Raw genomic sequence first — 24,316 nt, 5'->3', positions numbered from 1 at the left:
CGAAAGGCTCGGTAAAGGACCTCCTCTTATTAGAGGAATGATGAAAATTGTTGGCCAATGGAGCTGTGGAGGAAGTCTTGAGTGACTCTCCAGGGTTCCTCACCGACAGGAGGTTGGAGACCCATCATAGACCTCTCCCGTTTTTATTTTTTTGTGCTGCAGGCAAAATTCAAAATGGAGATTCCGGCCACCATTATCCTGGCTATCAGGAAGAACGATTTCCTTCTGACCATGGACCTTAAAGCACCTAATTTCAGGTCCCAATCCATCCTGCCTCAAGGAAGTACTTGAGGTTTCCCTTTCAAGACATGGTTTTTCACTGTAGGGTGCTGTGCTTCCGCCTATCAAGTCACTCAGGTCTTCACCAAAGTCTTTGCCCTTGTCTCAGCCTGGGCTCATGCTATGGGTATCAGGCTTTTGAGGTACCTGGACTACTGCCTCCTCCTGGCAAAGTCCCAAACTCACTTGTTGAGGCACAGGGATCTACTCCTAGATCTTTGCAAGGAGTTAGGGATCCAACTGAACCTGGAAAAGTCCAGCCTCATCCCTCGACAGTCCATTAGGTAATTAGACAGGGATGTAGACTATGTACAAGCCAGAGCTTTTCCATTTCCCAACAGGATCCTGAGATTCAGAGAAATAGCAGTGACCTTTCTGAAAAGGAAGCCCTTTCTGCACACACTGGGCAAAAGCTTCTAGTCCAATATTCCTTTTTCTAGAAACTCTTCCCCTTTAGGAGAATGCATCTTTGCCGAATGGTATTCAGACTTGCTGGAACTTCTCACGGAAGTTCCAAGAGAACTATCAGAATGACCAAACCTGTTACAACAACCATACACGAGAAAGTTCCAAGACAGTGCATTGCCTGTCACATCATGGCTGTAAACTATCCAGCATCTCCTCTGAAAGAAAGAAACAGCTTTCCGGATATCACCAAAAGTCGTCCGCAGCAGTCTACCAGGCCAAGTGGAAAATCTCTTGTGATTGGTGTCATAGGGGAATATTGCTCCACTCAAGGTATCTATTCCCCTGACTGCAGACTTTTTGGTGTTCCTGAGGAACGAGAAATCCCTTTCAGTCGCTGCTGTATAAGGCTACCACTCAACCTTGAGCCAGGTTTTAAAACTGAAAGGGCTTAACCTCTCCTCATTATGGAAACTCTTGGATCGTATTAGGGTTTTCGAGCAGTCGTCCTCCTTGAGAATCAACCCCTACCTAGGATGTGACGAAGGTTCTCAGGACCTTAAGAAAAGTCCTTTAAGAACCCATGGATAAAGCCTTAGACAGCAACCTTACCTAAAAGACTTGTCTTCCTCCTTGCCTTAGCTTCAGCTAAGAGAGTAAGAAAATTATGTGGTCTATCTTATCTTACGTCTCATTACAGAGGGTGTAAAGAACTATCATTATCTTTTCTTCCTGAATTTGTGGTGAGAACACAGAATTTGGTTGAAAATTATATCGGATTTGACGTTCATGATTATGTCTCGCTAAGAGGTACATGTTACTATGTCCTGTAAGAGAAATATCTGGAAGACTGTCCTATCTTAGATCTAAAATCTCCAATTAGTTTATGAGCACTGGTCGCTTCAAAAAGAAAAGTATCCAGAAACACAATCTCATTTTGGTTAAGAGAAACAATCGTGAGAGCTTATAAATCCTCAGGGAAAGCATCACCAAGGGTCTCCCCTTGAGCACATGAAATCTGTGGGCTTGCCACAACCCTAGCATTCCGCAAAAACCACACTATCGCACAATCCCTCAAAGCTGGTGTGTGGAAGAGACAAACCTTTTTTATAGACCATTATTTTAATGATTGTCCATACAGGTCTTTAGACATGTCTTTACACCGCATTGTTACAGTACAACAAATAATCTAATTGTATTAATTGTACGTGCTTATGAGGCATGTAACTTGTTTCATCAAAGGCATCAATTATTTTCTGCACTGAAGGGTATGTAATGGGTATAAAGGTGGGTGGTGACCATGGTTGGACTTGAAGCCTTCACTTGGAATTTACCCTAAAGCAAGTAAGAATGCCTTATTTTACAGTATTTGATATATTGGACATACTCTTTATGTAACACTTGATGTTCATATGACTTCACCCCCTGGCAAAGAATCGTACCATCTGGGATCGAATGTACGGTCTTAAATCTTTACGAGCTGGATACACAGTTTAATATTATTCTCTTTTGCTATCATTTAATAGTAATAATATTTATTAGAGAGGAAGGGCATAAATCTTAATAGGGACTTCCCACGTAAGGAAGACTCCCATGTAAATGACTCGAAAGTTTGTATCCATATAGGAATAAACTAGAAATTTTAAAAACAATTTGTAATTTTCCAAGCAATAAAACCTGAGTCATTTATCAAAAATCCCACCTCAACCACCCCACAAGTCTCTGACCAGGAGAGAGTGGTTAATGTCATGTGCAAGCGCCCTACTCCACATGCTCAGTGGTTGCTTTGCAACGGTAAGAATGATGCAATCAAACCTTTTTTCCTTTGTCTGGTCATAGAGGAAATGAGGCTAGGAGTAACCGTATAAATGACTTGGGTCTGTATAGCAAAGAAAAATTCAAATTGTTTTTAAAATATTTTATCAATGTAAAGGAAGTCACTTTCAAAAATGACAATTTTGCCTATGGAAATTTTTCCTTTTTTTTTTTTAATTTATTTGTATAGATTTTAGACTATGAAATGACCAATCTTTTCATGTTTTAATGACAAAAATTGTCTATTATAAAATAATAATTTTCCTGTAAAATTCTCGTTTTGAGAAATCAGCTTTTAAAGGTTTTTTTTTTTTTTTTGTAGAGATTCATATGAATAGATTTCAGTAATTTTCATCACCATTAGGGAGCATAAGGGCACAATTATAGTATTTCAGGGATATTTACTAAGGAGTGGTGAACCCCTCCCCTCAAATAGAAAATATAAACGCCTAAGCAAGACGAGGCTAGCGTAGTACATTCTCATCTTCATATTTTTCTAGGCAAATTTAATTACCATATGACTATGCACCTTTCAGCATAATTATAACTTGAAAATTGTAAGTATATAAGTGAACAGACAATGAAATCCAATGAACGTAAAGACACATACACGAATACCACTGAGAGTATAGGAAGACTGATAATCTACTCCTTGGGAAATCAAAGAAAATGGTGGTGTTACTGTGTATGAGATATTGAAATAAATATCTCTCCCTGGAATTATCAAATAAAAACTAAATCTCCTTGGAATTATCAAATAAAAACTAAATGAATAGGTACCCAGGTCAGTAAAGGGATGTGATGGGACCAGACATTAAAAAACCTAAAGGAAACATGAAATATTATGTTCTCCAAGCTAAAAATGCATGGATATCAATTACCAAAATTCCATGCAGAGATTATTAGTAGTGCCCCATATGCCATTTCTTTCTAAGACAAATTCTGCATGAAAATCACAGGGGTATTATGAGGAACTGGTCCCTTACTCTAAATTCACTAAACCTAATAAAATCAAAGTTCAATAAAAATCAAATACAGTTTATAATTTATTCACCAAAAAAACACTACAACTGTTCTGTACAATAATTATTACTCTAATGTAATTATGAAGCATAATATTCTTGAAGTTCAGGATCAGTAGGTTTCAGGATGAATTTTTCGCATAGATTAACAATCCATCCAGGTTCCAAGCCAAAGAAAATCTGACGGGGGTCCTTACGTTCAAGAAGCATATCTTTGTTGGGGGCATCATTTACATCTGGTAACTCATATCCGTACTTCTGTAATGTAAAGTCATAACCTTAGCATACTGGAGAAAAATAAACTGTAAATAATTTTAAATATTATATAAATACATACCTCTATAACATGATTATAGACATCTTATTTCATCAATAATGTGAAAAGTTGTGATGAGCTGTTAACATGCTTGCTCATTATTTTGAATTGTTCTTTTGGGTAATTATTGTCCGAGTTATTTACCATAACCTTTATCAGTAACTTTCTAAGAAATATTGATTCAAGTACTTAGTTCTGTGAAAATGAACCTTTCATCCTTCAAAATAGGAAATACTTCAGTGCCTGATGCAATGACCATTGAATTGTTACCATGGTTTAGTAGGTTGGCCAAGGTAGCAGCCACCCATTGAAATATTACCACTAGAGTCCTTTGACTTGCCAAATAGATTTATTTCAGATGAGATCTAATGAAAGCTATTAAACCTTTATAACATTGTTTTTATGGTTTTAATTGAATATTTTTTACTCTTTATTTATAATAAACTATATCGGCGTCGATGATCTTCGATGTCAGGATGTCAGAAAACTTCAAATCATTCATTCATACTTTAATGTACTTTAATGTATTTAAAAGGGCCCCCATAAGCCACATATTGAATGATTGGGCTTCCTATTAATGAGGTGCCAATTCCATAGACCACGACTCCTCCGAGGGATTGGGAATAGCAGACCTCTGCGAGGGAAGAGGGCAACCAAATAGGTGCTCCAGCTCTGGGTCCAGCCTGGGGGGATTTTCAAAGGACAGATCGTCCGCCACTTGATATACCAGTATTCCCTTACAGAACTTAAGAAGGGAAGAAAAGCTTCTTCTCTCGTTCAGTAATCAACCAACTTAGATAATGTAGCTGAGACACATCTGATCTCACTTGCTCAAATATCTGTGCAAAAGAAAAATGTAGTGGAGAACGCATCTGCAAAGGGTTGTCCAAAGAAACTGAGAGAAACCCTAGTACTAACTCCAAAATCTTCCTGAACTCTACATCTGATCCTTGTCCAGAGGATCCGCAATAACTGAAGCCTTTCTGAAGTCTCAGATTTAAACTTTTTTTCTGTCCTCATCTAACTCGGACCCATAATCCAGGCCTACCCTTGCTCCCATAGTTATGGATTGATGACTAACAATCTTAGGTTTAACACTAGGTCCTAAGCCCTCAAATCTGACCATAGCACTCATAGGCACTGTTATAAACACCTAGGGATTTATTAGGTAAACTACCGTCAGGCACTAGCCTAGGTTGCCCCCTAGGCTTATGGCATGTCGGGGTTTGCAAGACGGGAAAGCAGTCGTACCTTTACCTGAAATATTGTCGACAGGTAACTGATGGGGAGCTGAAAATGAATCGATAAGGTTATTGGTCATTTGATTAAATGCTAGTTCCAATTTTCAGTCAATTTGTAACTGTTTACAATTGCATCCTTGTCCAAGTTTTGTTGTATAACTTCTAACTTAAGACCCCAGGAAAACCTTAAAGAACTAAATCTAGACTCTATTAAAGTCAAATCAACATGCAAAATGGCTGGTTGGGAGGGAGGGGGAATTAGTAGGGATTATTAAAGTCAAATCAACATGCAAAATGGCTGGTTGGGAGGGAGGGGGAATTAGTAGGGATCAGAATCCTCCGTAGCAGAGGGGGAAGAACCTGAGACCCCAAAACGGGTCTAATAAATCCTCATTATCCGTTCACTTTTGTTTCTTTGAAAGCTCTCTTTCGTTGTAATACTTTCTGATGCTCAACGTATACAGTCATTTTCCTATCAAGCCGAGTACGATTTAATTCAAAGAGGGGAGAAAGATTACAGACCTTACAAACTCATTCCGACCCACAAAGGGCAGCTCCTGGTAAGGTTGGGAGCAGGAATTTCCGATGAATCCTGCAACTATAGTACATTAAAAAGAAATATTTGGGTTGCACAAGAATAATAATGGCAATCAAACAGTATAAACAAAAAAACGTTAATATCGACAATAAGTATAGACGCCCACAATCACACAAATAATTGGAGGAGCTGAGGGCAAAACGGGTATTGAAATAAAAAAAAAGGAGTGAATGGTTGTTATTCAACTGATTGCTCCAAAGCAAATAAAGACAGGAGGTGAGTGAGGTCGTATCTCAGCCTCGGTGTTACTAATGGTAGGACAGAATATTAAGTATCAGGGTAGCTAATGTGGTAAAAATTTGGCTGGGTTATTGAGATTCAAGGCTTAATAAATTATCCTTTTATTAATATGAAAAATTATTAAATATGACAAAAACATATAGATTTGATATATCTATTTCGTAGTTTTTCAACTATCGAGGGGGTTTGAGTCCCTGGAATGACACACGTACGATAACCAAGGGATTACTATATATGTATACATATATAATAATAATAATTATTATTATTATTATCATCATCATCATCCAAGCTACAACCCTAGTTGGAAAAGCAAGATGCTATAAGCCCAAGGACTCCAACAGGGAAAAATAGCCCAGTGAGGAAAGGAAATAAGGAAATAAATTAATGATGAGAAATTACATTAACAATATATCATTCTAAAAACAGTAACAGCATCAAAACAGGTATGTCCCATATAAACTATTAATGTCAAAAACAGATATGTCATATATAAACTATAAAAAGACTCATGCCAGCCTGGTCAACATAAAAACATTTGCTCCAACTTTGAACTTTTGAAGTTCTACTGATTCAACTACCCGATTAGGAAGATCATTTCACAACTTGGTAACAGCTGGAATAAAACTTCTAGAATACTGTGTAGTATTGAGCCTCATGATGGAGAAGTCCTGGCTATTAGAATTACCTGCCTGCCTAGTATTATGAACAGGATAGAATTGTCCAGGGAGAGCTGAATGTAAAGGATGGTCAGAGTTATGAAAAATCTTATGCAACATGCATAATGAACTAATTGAACGATGGTGCCAAAGATTAATATCTAGATCAGGAATAAGAAATGTAATAGACCGAAAGTTTCTGTCCAACAAATTAAGATGAGAATCAGCAGCTGAAGACCAGACAGGAGAACAATACTACAAACAAGGTAAAATGAAAGAATTAAAACACTTCTTCAGAATAGATTGATCACTGAAAATCTTGTAAGACTTTCTCAATAAGCCAATTTTTTGTGCAATTGAAGAAGACACAGACCTAATGTGTTTCTCAAAAGTAAATATGCTGTCGAGAATCACACCCAAAATTTTAAGTCATACAAATTTAAAGAAACATTATCAATACTGAGATCCGGATGTTGAGGAGCCACCGTCCTTGACCTTCTTACAACCATACTTAGTTTTGTTAGGATTCAACTTCATACCCCATAATTTGCACCATGCACTAATTTTAGCTAAATCTCTATTAAGGGATTCACCAACCCCAGATCTACATTCAGGGGATGGAATTGATGCAAAGAGTAGCATCATCTGCATATGCAACAAGCTTGTTTTCTACGCCAAACCACATGTCATGAGTATATAGTATGAAAAGTAATGGGCCAAGAACACTACCCTGTGGAACACCGGATATCACATTCCTATACTCGCTATGGTGCCCATCAACAACAACTCTTTGAGATCTATTACTTAAAAATTCAATAATAATGCTAAGAAACAGACACACCCACTCCCAACAGTTTCAGTTTGAAAACAAGGGCCTCATGATTGACACGGTCAAAGGCAACACTAAAATCAAGGCTAATCACACGAACTTCCTGACCACAATCAAGGGATTTCTGTACAGCATTGGAGATTGTAAGAAGGGCATCATATGCTCCAAGGCCTTTACGAAAACCAAATTGCAAACTAGGGAGTAGATGATTACCTTCAGCAAACCTATTAAGACGTTAAAAAACTTTAGATAATATGGGAGTTATAGAAATTGGGCGGTAATCAGTGGGACTTGAGCTACCACAAACACATTTACATAGAGGAGTAACATTAGCAATTCTCCAACAAGAGCTAAAAGCTCCTCTTCTTGCTAACTTGCGCAAAATAACAGATAACTTTGGAGCTAAGAAATCTGCTGTCTTTATAAAAAAACAAAGGAAAAATACCATTTGGGTCTACACCTCCATAAGCATCAAGGTCCATCAACAGAGCTTTAATCTCACGAGATCGAAAAGCTAAACTAGTTAGTTTAGCCTCAGGAAAACAGGAATGAGGAAGTTCAAGTTTTTCATTACTCTGTTTACTGTCAAAATCATCAGCCAATATACAATATACATATATGGAGCAGTCCATCAGAAGTTAATTTCCATTTCATCAGAACATCAACAGTGTAAAGTGATATTTATCGACAAGACCGATGCACTTTTAACCTTTGTATCCCTTCCATGTAAAATACCGTAATCCTAGATTTTATAATTAATGAAATTTTTTTTATTTCAAGCATCCACTATAAAACAATTGTTTTCTTGTAACTTTTGAATAATAAAAAAAAAAAGGCTTTGTAAAAAGCTGGAAAGGTTATACAGCATACATATCTTGTCATTTAATATATACAGTTGAAAGAAGTTTTAATTATCACTTATTTTAATTTATAAGTACTGTATTTCTAATTTGATAACAGTGGCCCACTGATAAAAATCAGCAGATGAGAATCAATTTTGAATTTAGCTTTTCACTATGAAACATAGTTACTTTTCAACATCTAATTTTATTATTGCTTAACTAAAAGCTAACATCTTACCTGTGCTAGGATAAATCTCTCCTTTGCTATTAAAGCTGGGTCTGCTAAGTAACCTCGATTTTTGGGGTCCGAGTAGTAGCCAATAAGGTCTTGGGGAGGGACCATACGTCGTGGAATTGGTTGACCTAGGACAATGAAATTTATCATATAAGTATGTCAAATTCAGTATCATCACTATTATTAAAAACCTGTTAGTCTTAAAAATACAAATGTAATGCCAACATATGTAAAGTCTAGAAATAATAATTCATTGAGAATCAGGTTAAATTACCCAAATCCAGGACTCTCAATGCAAAGGATAAAGAAATTAGTATGATAGTCACTGGTCAGAAGCATAGTACAGTATTATTATTATTACTTATTACAAGCTAAGCTACAACCCTAGTTGGAAAAGCAGGATGCTATAAGACTAAGGGCTCCAACGGGGAAAATATCCCAGTGAGGAAAATGAATAAGGAAAGAAATAAACTACAAGAGAAGTAATGAACAATCAAAATATATTTTAAGAACAATAACAACATTAAACCAGATCTTTCTAAGTGTAGATTGTGCGTAAGAGCAATAGGAGTGAACTCAAAAATGCCTACACATTACCAAGAGCTATAATCATTCAGGAATGTCTGTTTTAGTTCAGTGTATCTCATAAACAAAACTCATGGGTCCAATGGTGCTTTACCAGCAGAGTGAGGCCTAGAGAAGCATTATTACAAGGTAAAGCAAGTTGAACTGCAAACACAAAGTCGTTATACTGTCACTGCACTGACTATAGCGATGTGTGAAAAAAACTCGACCCTGCTAATCAAATACAAGTAGAAACTCCTTTCTTGCCAAAAGCTGGTTCTTGAAACATGTAAGCCATATAAACACTGGGTAAAATTAAATGAAATAATAATTATCAAACCTATATCTTTGGTAGTTTATTTAGTTGGTACAGTAATACATTTGAAACTATAACTCCAAGTAAAACAAAAAATTACCTCTTTTGAAAAACATGGAAGGATTAACAGCTGCATCGAGAGACATAAAATCATAATAAGCTGTAGTGATGAATCCTCCATTTCTTTCTACAGCGGCTATTACAGCTTCCGAGGCCCACTGAACTTCTATATTTATTCTTGCTTTAAAATGATCTATACCCTGTGAGAAAAAGACCATGAACATGATTAAGAATATTTACAAAAATCCTTACTGGCATCATAATCAATATAATTTACAAGCACACTCATTTGAAGATACAGCAACTATTAAGATTTTTAAGGATGGTATGGATGAAACTTTCAAAGAAATATGGTGAACTCAAACAACAAACTGATTATAAACAACATGAATGGATTTTTAACATTTCATCATGCAAAACAAACTTCATTACCAACACAGAAGGTACCTAGTAATAAAAGAGGATAAAGTTAATACAGTATAATGAAATGAAATATGGTAAAGGTAAAGCCTAAATAATTTGGTGCCTTACCATTAATGTTCAGCATTATTGTTTTCATAAAATCTTTTCATTAAACATAAGAAAATGAATGTCTTTCCCCAAATTTTCCATATCTTAAGTTATGTTGTATTTTGTTGTTTCCTACAGATTAACAGTGACTTTTCTGTTTAATTTCACTTGCCTTGCCCAAATAAAAAACCGTAGCTATCCAGCACTTACACTATTATAAAAATTGTATATATTCATGCCTATATTTGTCTAATTACAAGAATCATAATAAATCTGACAAATTTTAAAGTAATTTGTATTTTCCTAACCATACAAACCTTGGGCTATTCATATGGATTATACTTTCAACGAAGCCTGAAGACTAGCCATAAGACTTTTATAGAGTTGTAACTACCCTACTGCTAAGTTAGCAGGGGATGGGGGTGAGGAGGTAGCAGACTACTTCGTTCACACACGCACACCTGTGTTGTCTCGTCACTTTTTATTGCAGACAAGACTTATCAGGGGACAGGTGTTGGTGGACCAATTTGCATAAATAGCTCAAAGTTTGTATTGTTAGGAAAAATACAAATTACTTACAAATTTATTTTTTTTTATGACACTAAAAACAAACCCTTTTGCTATTTACTGTATAGGGATGACTTGCCCATTAGGAGGGTGGAAGTCCGAACCAACTGGCTGATATTTGACCCGGGGTTTTCCCGTACGTGCTCCGCATGTAATGGAGAAACTCTGATACCTCGCTAAATTCGTGCGAAGCACGGTTAGCGGCCCAAGCAATCTGTGTGATTGTGACTAGTCTAGGTGAGACTTCTCAGAAACGAAGGACTCTTTGAATCAACCATAGACCTTACCCAATCCCACCTCGCCAGGGGATATGGGGGCGTAACAAGTATATATCTCTAAATCAGGTTACAAAAGAGAAATGGTTTTACCTGCAGACAGCAGAGGCCAGCTTTGCAGAGTACTGTAAGTGCAGTTCCCCCACAGGGGGAAAGTGAGAGAAAGAAAGAGAGCCAGTCATTCTTTATCATTCATCCCAGACTTGACCATGGTTAAGTTGATCTGGATCATTAGAGACACTACAAAGGACTCTCAATCTTAATGATTCGAATCTGGGATACAAAAGCTCACAGGAACGAAGCCGAGTATTACCTTGCCCATCGCCAAGAATGAAAGACGTCTAAGGTGGACCATGGGATTTGCCGACTCTTTTGGCCGAAATCAACACGAGCAGGTGACCTTTCTTCAAGGTCAAGGGAAGATCTGCTGTTTGGTGTCTTAGTTCATCACGGGGCACCCTTCAGGGACTGAGAGACGCATACCATGCTCTGTTGAGGAGGTTAACTTTCTACTGAGGGCAAGTAGACTCGAAACTCTGTATGAGGAGACAATACCAATGCAGAGGGAAGGTCAATTGCTTTCGACCTGAAGGCGATGTTCACGGATGAGCGGTGGCCTTTCATCGCAGAGACCGAAAGGAGGCCCCCCCCCCCCCCCCCCCCCAAGTATAAAAGAAATCTCCATAACACCGGAAAGTTTCAATGAGGGGGGAAGATACCCCGTCCAAAACACCAACCAATGAAAGTAGTCCACTAGCCTGTTAGCTGGCAACTGGAGAATTTTGCAGGTATCCGCAACATTCTTTTGCAACTGTCTGTGAAAGCTTCTCCGTGTAATGAGATGTTGGAAGGTGACCAGGCTTTGTTGGAAGGGATGGATGATAATATAATTTTTACTTTTTAATGTATATCCATTTTTTATTATGATTTATCATCTATTTCCACCACAGAATTGCTTGCATTACTGAACTGTCAAATGATGTACCTAATCACTAGAATTGTATAGATTTGGTGTTGGGCATTGTTGGTAGTCGTGAGGAATTTTGAGACAAGCTAAAGAGCTAGTGGGGGAGAATGTGGAAGAAAAGTTTAGAAAAAATACAAATTTAAATTCTTTTTAAATGATAGTTTTAATATTTTTTTCTTTCTTTTATTAATTTGTGGAGCTCTTATCTCAAAATTCCTGCATCTCATGATCCCTTTCTTTGTTTCTACAGAGTAACGGCCAGAAATTTGTCTTAGATTAACTTTGCTGAATCGCTACTGCAGTATGTTTTTCCTGTACTAAACCTATGAGTCTCTCACTCTTATATCTGGTCTTGTCCCAACAGTTTCTTGATTTCATCTTTCACCAATCGATTACCCCCGATGTTGTACGTAATGGACAAATACAGACCTTCAGTTTGCTAGTGTGCCCATGTACATACACGTTCGAGCTATTTCACTCTTGGAGCTTAAATGTTGTGAAAATTTCAGTGCTCAAAATAAAGCAAAAAAAGGTTTGTTGACCCACGACACTGCACAGACAGTAGGTGGACCTTTCAGTGAAATTAGAGTAGAGGCTGGATTCCACTTATGTGATTTTTATTGAGTGCACAGAATCCCTGACAGACCTTTCCCCATCATAGTGTGGGGGCCCTCTTTGGATATAGTGACATAACTCTCCCAGTATTAGGATCATGTATTAGGTACTAGAAACAAGTGACCACAAAGTGGAGTAAAATATGTCATAATGGTCGTGAAACTTTAAGAGAGTTAATATCCAGACCCTGCTGACTTACTGTGAAGATTGTGAACCACATGTTGCAGGGTTCTCCTTAGCCTGAAGCATTCTTTTGTACCTTGACTGTAAAGGCTCTGTTGTGATGTTAACGCTTACAATATAGGTTTTATTTTTGGGACCCGATGGGATAGTAATTTGAAGAAGGATTTTTGTATTTTTTTTTCTTGTTTTCTTAAATGTGTGGCTTGCTGTATAACCTGATCCTGGGATACACCTACCTTTTAGACATGACATTGGCTGAGAAGAGCCTTAGTTGGGACGTGGAGGGCCTAATTGTGATTATCAGTGACCTGGCGACTCAGGTGAGGTCCCTGATACTTCAGGTGGGGGCGCTTAAGAGCGTCGAGACCTTTCCAACATGCCAAATTGCCACTGGGGTTACGACAACTGTGACCACCTGTGCCCCTTCTATGTCCCCAGCTTGGCCAAACGTCAATGGTCTGGCAATTCCTCGAAGGGGAGAGGGGTCAGTGAACTTACAGCTCCTGTCCCAGCGTCAGCTCAGCCAACACTGTCTCCACCGATCATGTCCAATCCCTCTAGTCAGACTGCCATCTGTCTGACCTGTTCAAGCCCCTGACTCCAGGAAGAACCCCAATCCTGGGATCTTCCAGCTAGAAACTGGTCAGAGGGATTTCTAGGCTTACTGTGCCAGTATACCGCAGGAAGCTCTGGTCAGTGGACTGCTGAGTTGGGAAGGTTTCAGAAGGGGGAGATCAAGGAGGCTTTCTCAGCAATAGGTGGGTCTGAGATCTCATACCCCGATATGAAGGAACGCCTCCTTGATTGGTGCCGAGAAGCCCGAGAGAGATGAGATGCAGGGAGGAAAGCCCGTATCAGCAGTGCCACCTGTGGAGAGGGCAAACTGCTGAAGATCTATGCTGTGCGGTTGGCCTCCTTCTCCTTCTACAGGTTGACATATCTTTGGCATCGCTAGGACCGGAGAGAGCAGAGACGAAAGCTCCTCAAAACAGTTCCAAGCAATCCTGTGAGTTGGCTGAAGCAGTCTCTGGGCACTATTAATGTCTCCACTGGCCGTAAGGCCACTTGGCACGATGTCCTACACTTGTTAAATGTACTTGATGAGGCATCCCGTCAGCAAAGCCAGAATTCAGAGGACTTGGCCATTAGTCGTGTGGGACAGTCATAGCACGGCTCATATGCTGACAGGGTGCCATGGCTGCCCCCAATCGTTCAGCTGCACCTGACCGAGTGTATCCACACATTCCTCCTCAACCTGCACCTGTGGAAGTGCGCCTGCCACCATTTCGCACCACGGATAGGTCTCGGTTTCAGAGGAGGTACTGCACTGGGTGCGAGAAACCAGGGCAGAACAAGTGTTGCAGACGCCTCAACCTGTGCCTACGCTCGCGGTGGCTCGGCCAACCATATTGTCGCACAGTGTAGGCAACAGGCGCCCCTGATCCACAGATCACCTATCCATTAGGCAGCTACTGCCCGCAGGCCTGGAAGGGAGACCACCTCTGTCAAGACTTTCTAGGTGCAGAGCAGTACCAGTGAACGCTACTCTAACCTCGTCGTCCTACTATGATTCAACCAGTAGCAGGGAGAGCTGAAGTGGGAGAGAGTCCAGTGCTTCTTCAGAGACCGTTGAGAAGATGAAGAAGAGGAGCAAGAAGTCAAAGCCCAGGAAGTCATCAAGAACCAAGGAGTATCATAGGGTGTTAAACACCAGACCTTGTGTAGAAGATTGGGTTACATTGAAGAAGGGTGCAAGTGCTAGAAAGTTTGCTCCTAATATCACAGAGGCAGCTTCAGAAATTTTGATTTTCAAGGCTACCCCTCAACCTGAAAAGGTCATTACGCATCTGATGACTATTTCAGGATTGGCCAGTGATAACCTGTCCTCGACACTTTCCAAAGCTTCTCCAACTGAATCCTCCAGGGAGGAAGCAGGAACTGAGGCTGTATTGAAAACTCTTCGTAGGGTTGACCTGGCGCAGTTGGCTCTTACACCGCTCATTGTTGTCTCAGTGACCAGGTCTGAGTTTCCATTGGGAGTGTTGGATGCTCTCATTGACTCCAGAGCTGAGGTCTCTTGTCATTGAGTGTAGTGCAGGATTTCCAGCTGCAGATGGTACCCGACACCACTGGTCTGAAGGGTTTAAGTTCAAACAGGACCTACCTTAGATACTGAACTGCTGATCCCTATACGCATGGAATGATATTCACCCCCAGTGTGTTAGTGTCTCCAGGGACTATGGCTGAGCACCTAGTGCCCAAAATTGGCTGAGCATTGGTGGTACTCCCCAAGAGCCTCTTTGGGAGTATTATGTCCCAATACATGGAGCCAGTTGTCAGCAAGTGCTTTGCGACCTTGAATTTCAAGCAGCCGATTCAATTAGGAATGCCAGTATTGAGCTCAGTATTGAGCTCACACATGTTCCTGTCACTGTAGATTTTCTTAAATTAGCTTGACACCTCTTTTAGGTGCCTTGCTTGTTCATCCAACTGTTGGCCGGAGATGTATTATGATAGCGATATCATAACCCCCGGTCTGTCAAGAAAAGCTACAGCAATCCCTGGCATCTTAGAACTGAAAGATGCAAAAGCCTCAGTTTTAAGCAAGGGTTCATCTGAAGAAACTACCAAGGTCAAGAAGGGTGACCTTGGAAAAGTTGTTTACCATGGCAATGGTGGATGCTCCTCTATCCTGCCTGATAACACAGGAGTGCAACCTGACACCTGAACAGAGTGTATTGTAAGAGGTAGACAATCTGTCTATCTACAACGGAGTGGACTCTTCTCAGAAGGACCAGTTCTGTTAGATGCTTCGACGTCATCTTCTGGTCATCAGTACTGGTGATGATGATATGGGAGACTGCTCAAGCACACCAATACGCATCCACCTGTATGATGAGACGTCCATTTACCAGAAGGTTCGACGGTTTGCCAAACCCGTCGCTGACGCCATCGAGGAACAGTGCAAGGAGGTGCATGAACTGGGTTTTATTGAACCCAGCATCACTCCTTGGTCTTCACCCACTGTTCCAGTCCGAAAGAAAAAAATAGTATACGTTTGTGTGTGGACTACCGTAGAATGAATAAGGCGACTGTCCTTCCCGATGCCTAACATGGCAGATTCCGTATTTGGGCTTCAATGAGTCAAATACTTTACAACCCTTGACCTGGTTCGTGGATGCTACCAGTTACTGTTGGCAGAGGACAGTAAAGAATACACGGCTTTCTCTACAGCCTTTGGACACTGGCAGTTCAGACGCTAAACGTTTGTACTGAAAAATGCACCTGCAGTGTTCCAGAGAAAAATGCAGTGTTCTCCAAGAGTTCTCGTAAGCCAAGGTGGTTGTCTACATTGATGACATCTTGATACTTGGGTCTTCTTTCAAGGAACACCTGAACCTGGTAGAATGACTTTTGGTTACTCTCCAGAAATATGGACTCGAGATAAAACTCGGAAAGTGTTCTTGGGTTCAAGCTGAGGTCCAGTATCTTGGTCATCTGGTTGGACAATTTGGTATGCGTAAGCTGCCAGAATACCTCCAGAAAGTGGAGGACTTCCCTAAACCTACCACTGTACGTAAGCTACGGGGATTCCTCAGACTGGTAAACCTCCAACGGAAGTTTATCCCCATGTGCTCACAAATAGCCAAACCGTTATCTGCAAAGACTGGAGGACGTAAATCCCAAGGGACTAGAAAACTGAAATGGACTGCAGAAATGGACGGTGCCTTTGAGAACTTGAAAGAACTGATCAAGGAGGACATTATGTTGTCATACCCTGACTACTCCACTGATGCTAAACCCTTGGAGTTGTTTGTTGATGCTACGGGTGAGGGTGAGGGTGCTGGTGCTTGGCTGTGCTAGGAGTCCTTGGAGCATCCAGGGGAGCATCAGGTGATAGCGTACGACTCCTTGACTGCGAGACCCGTTACTCTACCATTGCGTGTGAGTTGGCTGCTCTGCAATGGGGGGGGGGGGGGTGAAAACATTCAGGGCCTTCCTGTATGGTCAATTCTTTGTGATTCATTCTGATCACCGTCCCCTGATGTATCTTCATGACATGAAGATGGTGGACGGTTGTCTAACACGGACACTAGAGGACCTGTCCGAAGTTAACTTTATTGTTAACTACTATCAAGGTGATCAGAATGCCACAGCTGACTGGTTATCCTGCTGGCCTGCATTAACTGACTGTCTGTTTGCTACTGATCGCAGCAATCCCAAGTTGCCTACTGGTCTGGCCTTGTATAAGGAGGTTCGTGGTGGTCCAGATTATCTTGTAGAATCCTTGGAGCTAGTCGTGAACTGCTGGATGGAAGGGTCAAGTGTTGTACCCGACTCTCAGCTGAAGGGAACCAAGCTCCTGGATGCCTTAGTTCAGCAGTTTCTGAAGGACGCTGGTCGACTAGCCTTCAAACTTGACAAGACTTAGCAGGAACAGGATCAAGGCATATGACATAATCGGCCATAAGTTTAAACATACTTGTCACAGAGACTTCAAACTTAGTTGGTATTTGAGTGCATGAAAATCCACGCTAATGAGAAATAAGTCTGCACTCTACTCAGTGCCCCTCTAGTTTCTTGAATGAAATACCTTTTCATCTTTACTAATTTTACCCTTTTCATTAAAAGTGTCAAACAATCTTTTGCTTTTGTCTAAATTACCATCAAGCTTACTAGGATACACTGTGGACTCTGTTTCTCCAACCAAAGAACTAACAATCTCTCCATTCAATAATGAGAACACTGCAATGCTTTGTAATTACTATCATATTTATTGGAGCAGATCCCTTCACATGATCAAGGAGACCATCTTTATCCTTGATAATTCCAGCGACAGTTGTAAGGCTAAGTTTTAATACACGGCCAATATTTGTTGGTATTTCTTCTTTTTCTGCAACGGTAATTGAGGGATGCTCAGAAACATGTTTCATTGCTCAGGCACTGACGTACTCTTTCTTCTACCACCAAAACGATATACTGGTTTGCCAAACGTGCAAAACTAGTCCAGCAGTTCTTAATAATAATGCCCGTATCGGAGGTCGAAATACATTTTCTTAATAGCTTATGGAAGATGCATTGTATCCACAATAAGTCATAAGACAAGACCCTAGTAACCTGAGGACATAAAGTACAGCACCTTGTTCACAATTCAAGAGCAATCAAGCTTCCGCTGAAAAGTTTTGTATTTCTTTAGGAACAAGAACCCTTTAATAATGTCCTACCTTTTGGGGGCACTCTTGCACATCACAAGTGAGTGTGCACTAAAAAAAAATCAAAGTGTGAAGGTGAAAAAAATGAGAAACTAGCAACACATTCTTTCACCAAGTGGCCCAAGTAAAGACTGGTCTGACTCAGGAAGGTAGGTGACTCCCCCTCACCTACCCGTTGTTGCCTACCGTACCTAACTCGTTAAAGAATCTACGGTAATTCCAGCTGTCCCCACAGTGCTTCCTATTTAAAGCACAAAATGTTTGTATTGCATATGGAAACAAAAATAGTTCACATTAATTTTGGTTCAAATATGCTACAATATCCTTATCATACAGAAATCAGCTCTTATATAAAATACTCACATCATCTTCTAGCATAATACCGCCTTCCCTTTCCAAGCTCTTGATTTCAAGCAACTTTGTATTAGCTATCTGTGTTACATCAATTGGAATATCTGTTCTCAAACGGTTGGTATCGATCATTTTTTGCAAATTTCCCATACAGATTACCTTGTAACTCAGTTTCACGCTGTAAGAAAAAAAAATCTTTAGAGTAATTGGTATTATTTCTTTGAAACTTCCTTATTGTTTATAGTGCGTCTCTCTTGAAGCTATCCAAGTGACAATGTCTACTCTAAAATTTAAAAAAAATTCCTGTTCTCTTGCTTTTCTTATCATAACTTGTAGTTTCACTTTGACCTTTAGATTTATGATAATTTTTATAGTATATAAATTGCATGAACCAAACCCTACTTGCTACAACCTTTTCATCTTTACTCACTTTCCCCTTTTCATTTCTTAAAAGTATAAAACAGTGTGTGGCAGTTACGAAAATCAAATAGATCACAATAAAAAAGGGAAGTAGGACTGAGAAATGTAAGAAGCTATAAGGGTGCAGATACAGTATAGGTATTGATCACCAGCTCCTCATTGCCACATTGAAATTAAAACTGAAAGCACCCAACAGAAACATACATAGAATACCTACCGCACTGTGGCTACTGGCTGAGCTATTACAGTAATGCCTCACAACACGAAATTAATTGGTTCCATAATGGCTTTCGTAAAGTGATTTTTTCGTCTTGAGTCGCCTATTACTTGTAAATAGCCTAATGTGTTCCAGACCGTACAAACACACCACATTAAATGATTATAAAAAGGATACACACCACTAAACAGTACTAACTGTTTGACAAGTACTATATTTGGATTATTCATTAATAAATTAACCATTGGTAACCTGTAAATATACAGTAACAAAAATGTGGAACCTTACTTTTGGAATGAGGCGATGTCCGAGAGCGAAAAACGGCGGAAAACGTTAACAAGTGGCAGAAAACTTACACTTAACTTTGCAAAACAGATGCATACATACATACATATACCAAGGCACTTCCCCCAATTTTGGGGGGTAGCCGACATCAACAAATGAAACAAAACAAAAAGGGGACCTCTACTCTCTATGTTCCTCCCAGCCTGACAAGGGACTCAACCGAGTTCAGCTGGTACTGCTAGGGTGCCACAGCCCACCCTCCCCCTTTATCCACCACAGATGAAGCTTCACAATGCTGAATCCCCTACTGCTGCTACCTCCGCGGTCATCTAAGGCACCGGAGGAAGTAGCAGGGCCTACCGGAACTGCGTCACAATCGCTCGCCATTCATTCCTATTTCTAGCACGCTCTCTTGCCTCTCTCACATCTATCCTCCTATCACCCAGAGCTTTCTTCACTCCATCCATCCACCCAAACCTTGGCCTTCCTCTTGTACTTCTCCCATCAACTCTTGCATTCATCACCTTCTTTAGTAGACAGCCATTTTCCATTCTCTCAACATGGCCAAACCACCTCAACACATTCATATCCACTCTAGCTGCTAACTCATTTCTTACACCCGTTCTCACCCTCACCACTTCGTTCCTAACCCTATCTACTCGAGATACACCAGCCATACTCCTTAGACACTTCATCTCAAACACATTCAGTTTCTGTCTCTCCATCACTTTCATTCCCCACAACTCCGATCCATACATCACAGTTGGTACAATCACTTTCTCATATAGAACTCTCTTTACATTCATGCCCAACCCTCTATTTTTTACTACTCCCTTAACTGCCCCCAACACTTTGCAACCTTCATTCACTCTGATGTACATTTGCTTCCACTCCACCATTTGCTGCAATAACAGACCCCAAGTACTTAAACTGATCCACCTCCTCAAGTAACTCTCCATTCAACATGACATTCAACCTTGCACCACCTTCCCTTCTCATACATCTCATAACCTTACTCTTACCCACATTAACTCTCAACTTCCTTCTCTCACACACCCTTCCAAATTCTGTCACTAGTCAGTCAAGCTTCTCTTCTGTGTCTGCAACCAGTACAGTATCATCCACAAACAACAACTGATTTACCTCCCATTCATGGTCATTCTCGTCTACCAGTTTCAATCCTCGTCCAAGCACTCGAGCATTCACCTCTCTCACCACTCCATCAACATACAAGTTAAACAACTACGGCGACATCACACATCCCTGTCTCAGCCCCACTCTCACCGGAAAAAAATCACTCACTTCATTTCCTATTCTAACACATGCTTTATAAATGACAGAAAATATTAACTCTTAATTTTAGGAAACGCATTTACAAATGGCAGGAAATATTAACACTTAACTCTAAGATTAACTTAAAATAAAATTTCTTTTTTTTTCCTTTTTCTAATTTTCTTTTTACTTTACCTTTTGTATTTTCTAAATTCAATTACATTACGTATTTCCTTCATCACTGCCACTTTTCTTTCGCTTCTTATCTGGCGCTTGGTCTGCTTCTACCAAAGGCCTCTTTATAAAATAAACATTCGAACAGACACGCCCTTAGGAGTTGCTGTTGTGATAGCTTCCTTCTGCTTTAGGAAAGTTCCTATCATAGACAGATTTCAGCCATATTCTTTCGCGATCACACTTGACAGCATTGTAGCCTCATATTTCTTGATTATTTCCATCTTCATCTCCATGGAAAGCATCATCCTCTTTCCCTTGACATCAGCAACTTTCTTGGGACCCATGGCCAATGATATAATGTAAAATCACACACGATACAGTACAGTTGTTATGAAAGCGGAATCACAAACACTAAGTCAATGGGTACGATACCTCTGCCGAAATGTAGACATAGGAACTCCAATGCGTAGATGCATGATGGGATATGGTTCAGTAGATGCTGACCAATAGGAGAGCAGGATCTTATGGTGGTAACTAGCATCTTAGTAGGGTGATAACCAATGGGAGTGCGGGAGGATGGTAGCGAGTTTATGGGGTAGCGGGGAGCAAATTTTAAATCTGTCTCGGACACAGTCAAGCTCTCGCACCGTACCTCCTTTCGTTGTCCGAAACATTTTTCGTGATGAAAGTCTTAAAATTCTTCGCATCTCGTTTCGCAGAGTGAAAATTTTGTAAGCAGATTCTTGGGAGTCAACAATATCCTGTTCAGAAAAGGGAGCAGCATTTCCTCATCTAGGTAGGGAAGGTGAATGAGGGGGCAAAAGCTCTTCCAACATATGTTCGACAAAAGATGAACACAAGCTTGCACGGAGTTGTGTACCTCACACCTGGCTACATGGGTTAGTCGTGAGGAAGGCATGGAGTCATGATCCCAGTCCCGTGCATCAACTGCAGGGGGCTGTACTATGAGACCGGGGCCCACCTGGGTCTCGTACAACCCCCTGAAGTAGGCATAGTGTTGTCAAGGGCCTTTTTCTTGCATTTTCTTATTACTACTGTATTATTATTATTATTGTTATTATTATTATTATTATTATTATTATTATTATTATTATAAGCGTCGGAACCAGAATCGGAGAAGTCCAGGTCTGAGGAACCATTGACAATAAAGCTTCCCCAAGGGGAAACACCATGCAAGTTGCTCTGACATGAACCACATTCTTGAGGAACACTGGTCAGAGGGAAGCAAACTCATAACACAGATATAGGGGCTGGTGTCTCAGACACAGCAAGGGCTCAAAGGCCCTATCGTGAAAGGAACAGTGGCATGGGTGATAAGAACAGGGGTGACAGGCAGAGAGGTGACACGTATAGAGGAGGCACGCAAAGGGCTCGTGACTCGGCATCAACTGTCACTGAGGTGACATGCAGCTGGGTTATACAGTACTGTATATACATGCACCAGTATTATTGGTCCCATTGCTTTCTAATGCCCACTTTAAGCTTCAGCACCACCACTAAAGGTGTGAGAGCATTCTCCTGCCATTTTGAAAATGGCAGAGTCACACTCACAGGTGCAGGGGACTTTCTAACAGCCCTTTTGGGCTTCAAGCACACAGCAGGAATCATCACAGGGGTCACTGGCACCGGCATCACACCCGTAATCACTGGGGTCACCACCGGGCATACAGATTACAAGGTAACCTTAGCTGCCACTCCCTCATAAATGACATCAAAGACCTACTTGAAAGATTGTTGGTGGTGATGTACACGGCAACAGAAGAGCTTTCAACGCCTGCTGGGATGCATTAGTCACTGGGGGAAATTTACACACCACCAATGCCTGAAAAACTTACTGATGTAGATCCAATATCTCCTTGCTTTTTCCACAGACTCCTGGCCAAGCAAGGGGTGCATGCACAGATGCCCCAACAGCAGGTGAACTCGATGAGGATGGGAAGGAGCTAAAAAGCTTCTTCGGCATTATCTTGAACTTTCCCAAGACTGAGCCTGGAGAAGAGTTTGCCTTCTTCCTCCTCTAAGAGTAAGTCTGCCATTGAACTGGAGACCATGATCTGCACTTGGTAAAAAGTGGGTCACTGTAAACAGTTTATGCCCCCTAATAGAAGCCCAGATATAGTGGAGGTCTACAATCGGTCTTGTAAACCGGTTGCAGCGACCACCCTTTCTTCACAAGTATAATAAGATATCCACATTAAACCATTCCCTTCCTACAAACAGAAAGATAAAGAATCAAAAGTCTCGGATATGTTACAATAATATGCAGTATTTGTTGCGACCAAAGATAAAAATGAAGTCTTTGACAGGAGGTTGGGTGAGGGCTATCCTCACGTTCACCTTGTTGTTAACTACGTCGTCAATGATTTCAACAGCCATTCCAGCTTTGCTGAGGATATTCCTTACTTTACAGGACAAAAGATTTGTATAACCAAAGGAACAACTTCTATAAGGCAATTATACCCCTGCTCTAGTTACATCAATTCTAGATGGCCCATTTACTCTTAACTAGTAGATTATTACATGTACTGTACATGTAAAATAAAATATTTTATATGTGCAATCAAAAACAAAGCTCATACTTACTGATGACCTCTGTAATAATTCTGCATTGGAAATCGAAGGTAGAATGGATTATTGCCAGTTTCATAGCCAAGTCGAATGAAATTTTGCCGCTGTTTTGAACCCTTATGGCCTGCTCCATGAGTTTTGCCTCCGTAGATACCAGCACCTCTTTTTTTCTATGAAAAATTGTCAAATAATTAAGGCACAATTACATTAGCAACATTGAATTATGTTAAAATACTCATGATAATTGTCCTACAAGACAGAATAGACAATAAAATAATTAGACTACACCTAATGTTGACAAAATTGTATAATAATAAATCTAAACTTTTTATTGTCTAATTTAAAACAATCTAGAACAACCTATGATTGGCTAAGGTAAACAGAAAACAAATCACTAAACTAACCTTCCTGTTTGGTGAAGCAAAATGTAAATTGAACAAAACCTCAAATTACAGTCTGAATTAAAGAAATGGAATACAAACAAGTGAAAACGAGGTATGAACCATCAGGTTAGATAGAGAATTATTAGCCAAATTGTGCCAAAATGATTAAATAAGATTTCATTTTTAAGAAGTTCTATTTCCCAATATAAAGCCTTAGGATACTGTTCAAAACGATACAATGATGAAGAATGAAATTTTATTTGTGAGAAGTGCAGGCTACAAATAAAATAAGATAGTCAGGAAGTATATTGCTTCTTGCCAAAGACAAGTCTTTTACAAAACTGGCCACTTTGTAGGAGACGACTTTGATAGAAAAAAAAACAGACTCCAGATTATGAAAAGGAAATGGAAATTAAATAAAAAGACAAGGAGAAATAAGAAATTTGAGAACTAGGAAGAATAGCCAAAAATTAATACACTCCTTGTAAAATAAAATGTCGACATAAATAAAGTGAATAGAATAGAATAGCATTAATAGAAAGGCATTCCAAGATATATTGCTATAGACAAAAGAGATTAAAATGAAGATAGAGGTATATGAATTAATGAATGAGTTATGATGCTAATAAGCAAATGATAAGTGCTGAAATATAAAAAGCTAGAGATTAGCTAAAGAAGTCATACTGATGCCTAAATAGGAATAACCCGCCGATGTATAAAGAAGATAGTATAACTAAAAATAGGTTGCCAGTGTCTAACAGAAGAGGCAATTATGTAGTTCAGATGAAGGGAAATGAATGCACACTAATTAATTAATACTACTACGATAAAATACCTCATCTGAATGGCGGGTAATGACTTCTATATAAAG

At 39.9% G+C, this 24,316-nt stretch overlaps 2 protein-coding genes across 2 annotated transcripts in view; both read right to left on the bottom strand.

The window, feature by feature from the left end:
- Positions 1–24,316, bottom strand: part of LOC137634545 (uncharacterized) — a 469,969-nt gene that overhangs the window by 163,897 nt on the left and 281,756 nt on the right. The window lies entirely within an intron of this gene.
- mRpL15 (mitochondrial ribosomal protein L15) overlaps positions 3,533–24,316 on the bottom strand; it is a 47,278-nt gene continuing 26,494 nt past the window's right edge. Inside the window, exons 3-7 of the mRNA XM_068366895.1 lie at positions 23,078–23,232; positions 18,115–18,280; positions 9,462–9,621; positions 8,485–8,609; positions 3,533–3,779 (exon numbers count right to left, since the gene is read on the bottom strand). Coding sequence (XP_068222996.1) covers positions 3,603–3,779; positions 8,485–8,609; positions 9,462–9,621; positions 18,115–18,280; positions 23,078–23,232 — 783 coding nt within the window. The 3' untranslated portion in view covers positions 3,533–3,602. The remainder of the gene's footprint in view (positions 3,780–8,484; positions 8,610–9,461; positions 9,622–18,114; positions 18,281–23,077; positions 23,233–24,316) is intronic.

The sequence above is a fragment of the Palaemon carinicauda genome, chromosome 44, assembly GCF_036898095.1.
Source record: "Palaemon carinicauda isolate YSFRI2023 chromosome 44, ASM3689809v2, whole genome shotgun sequence".
In the NCBI taxonomy this organism is placed as follows: Eukaryota; Metazoa; Arthropoda; class Malacostraca; order Decapoda; family Palaemonidae; genus Palaemon; species Palaemon carinicauda.
The sequence above is the reverse complement of the archived record's forward strand: the minus strand, read 5'-3'. Positions and strand labels throughout refer to the sequence as shown.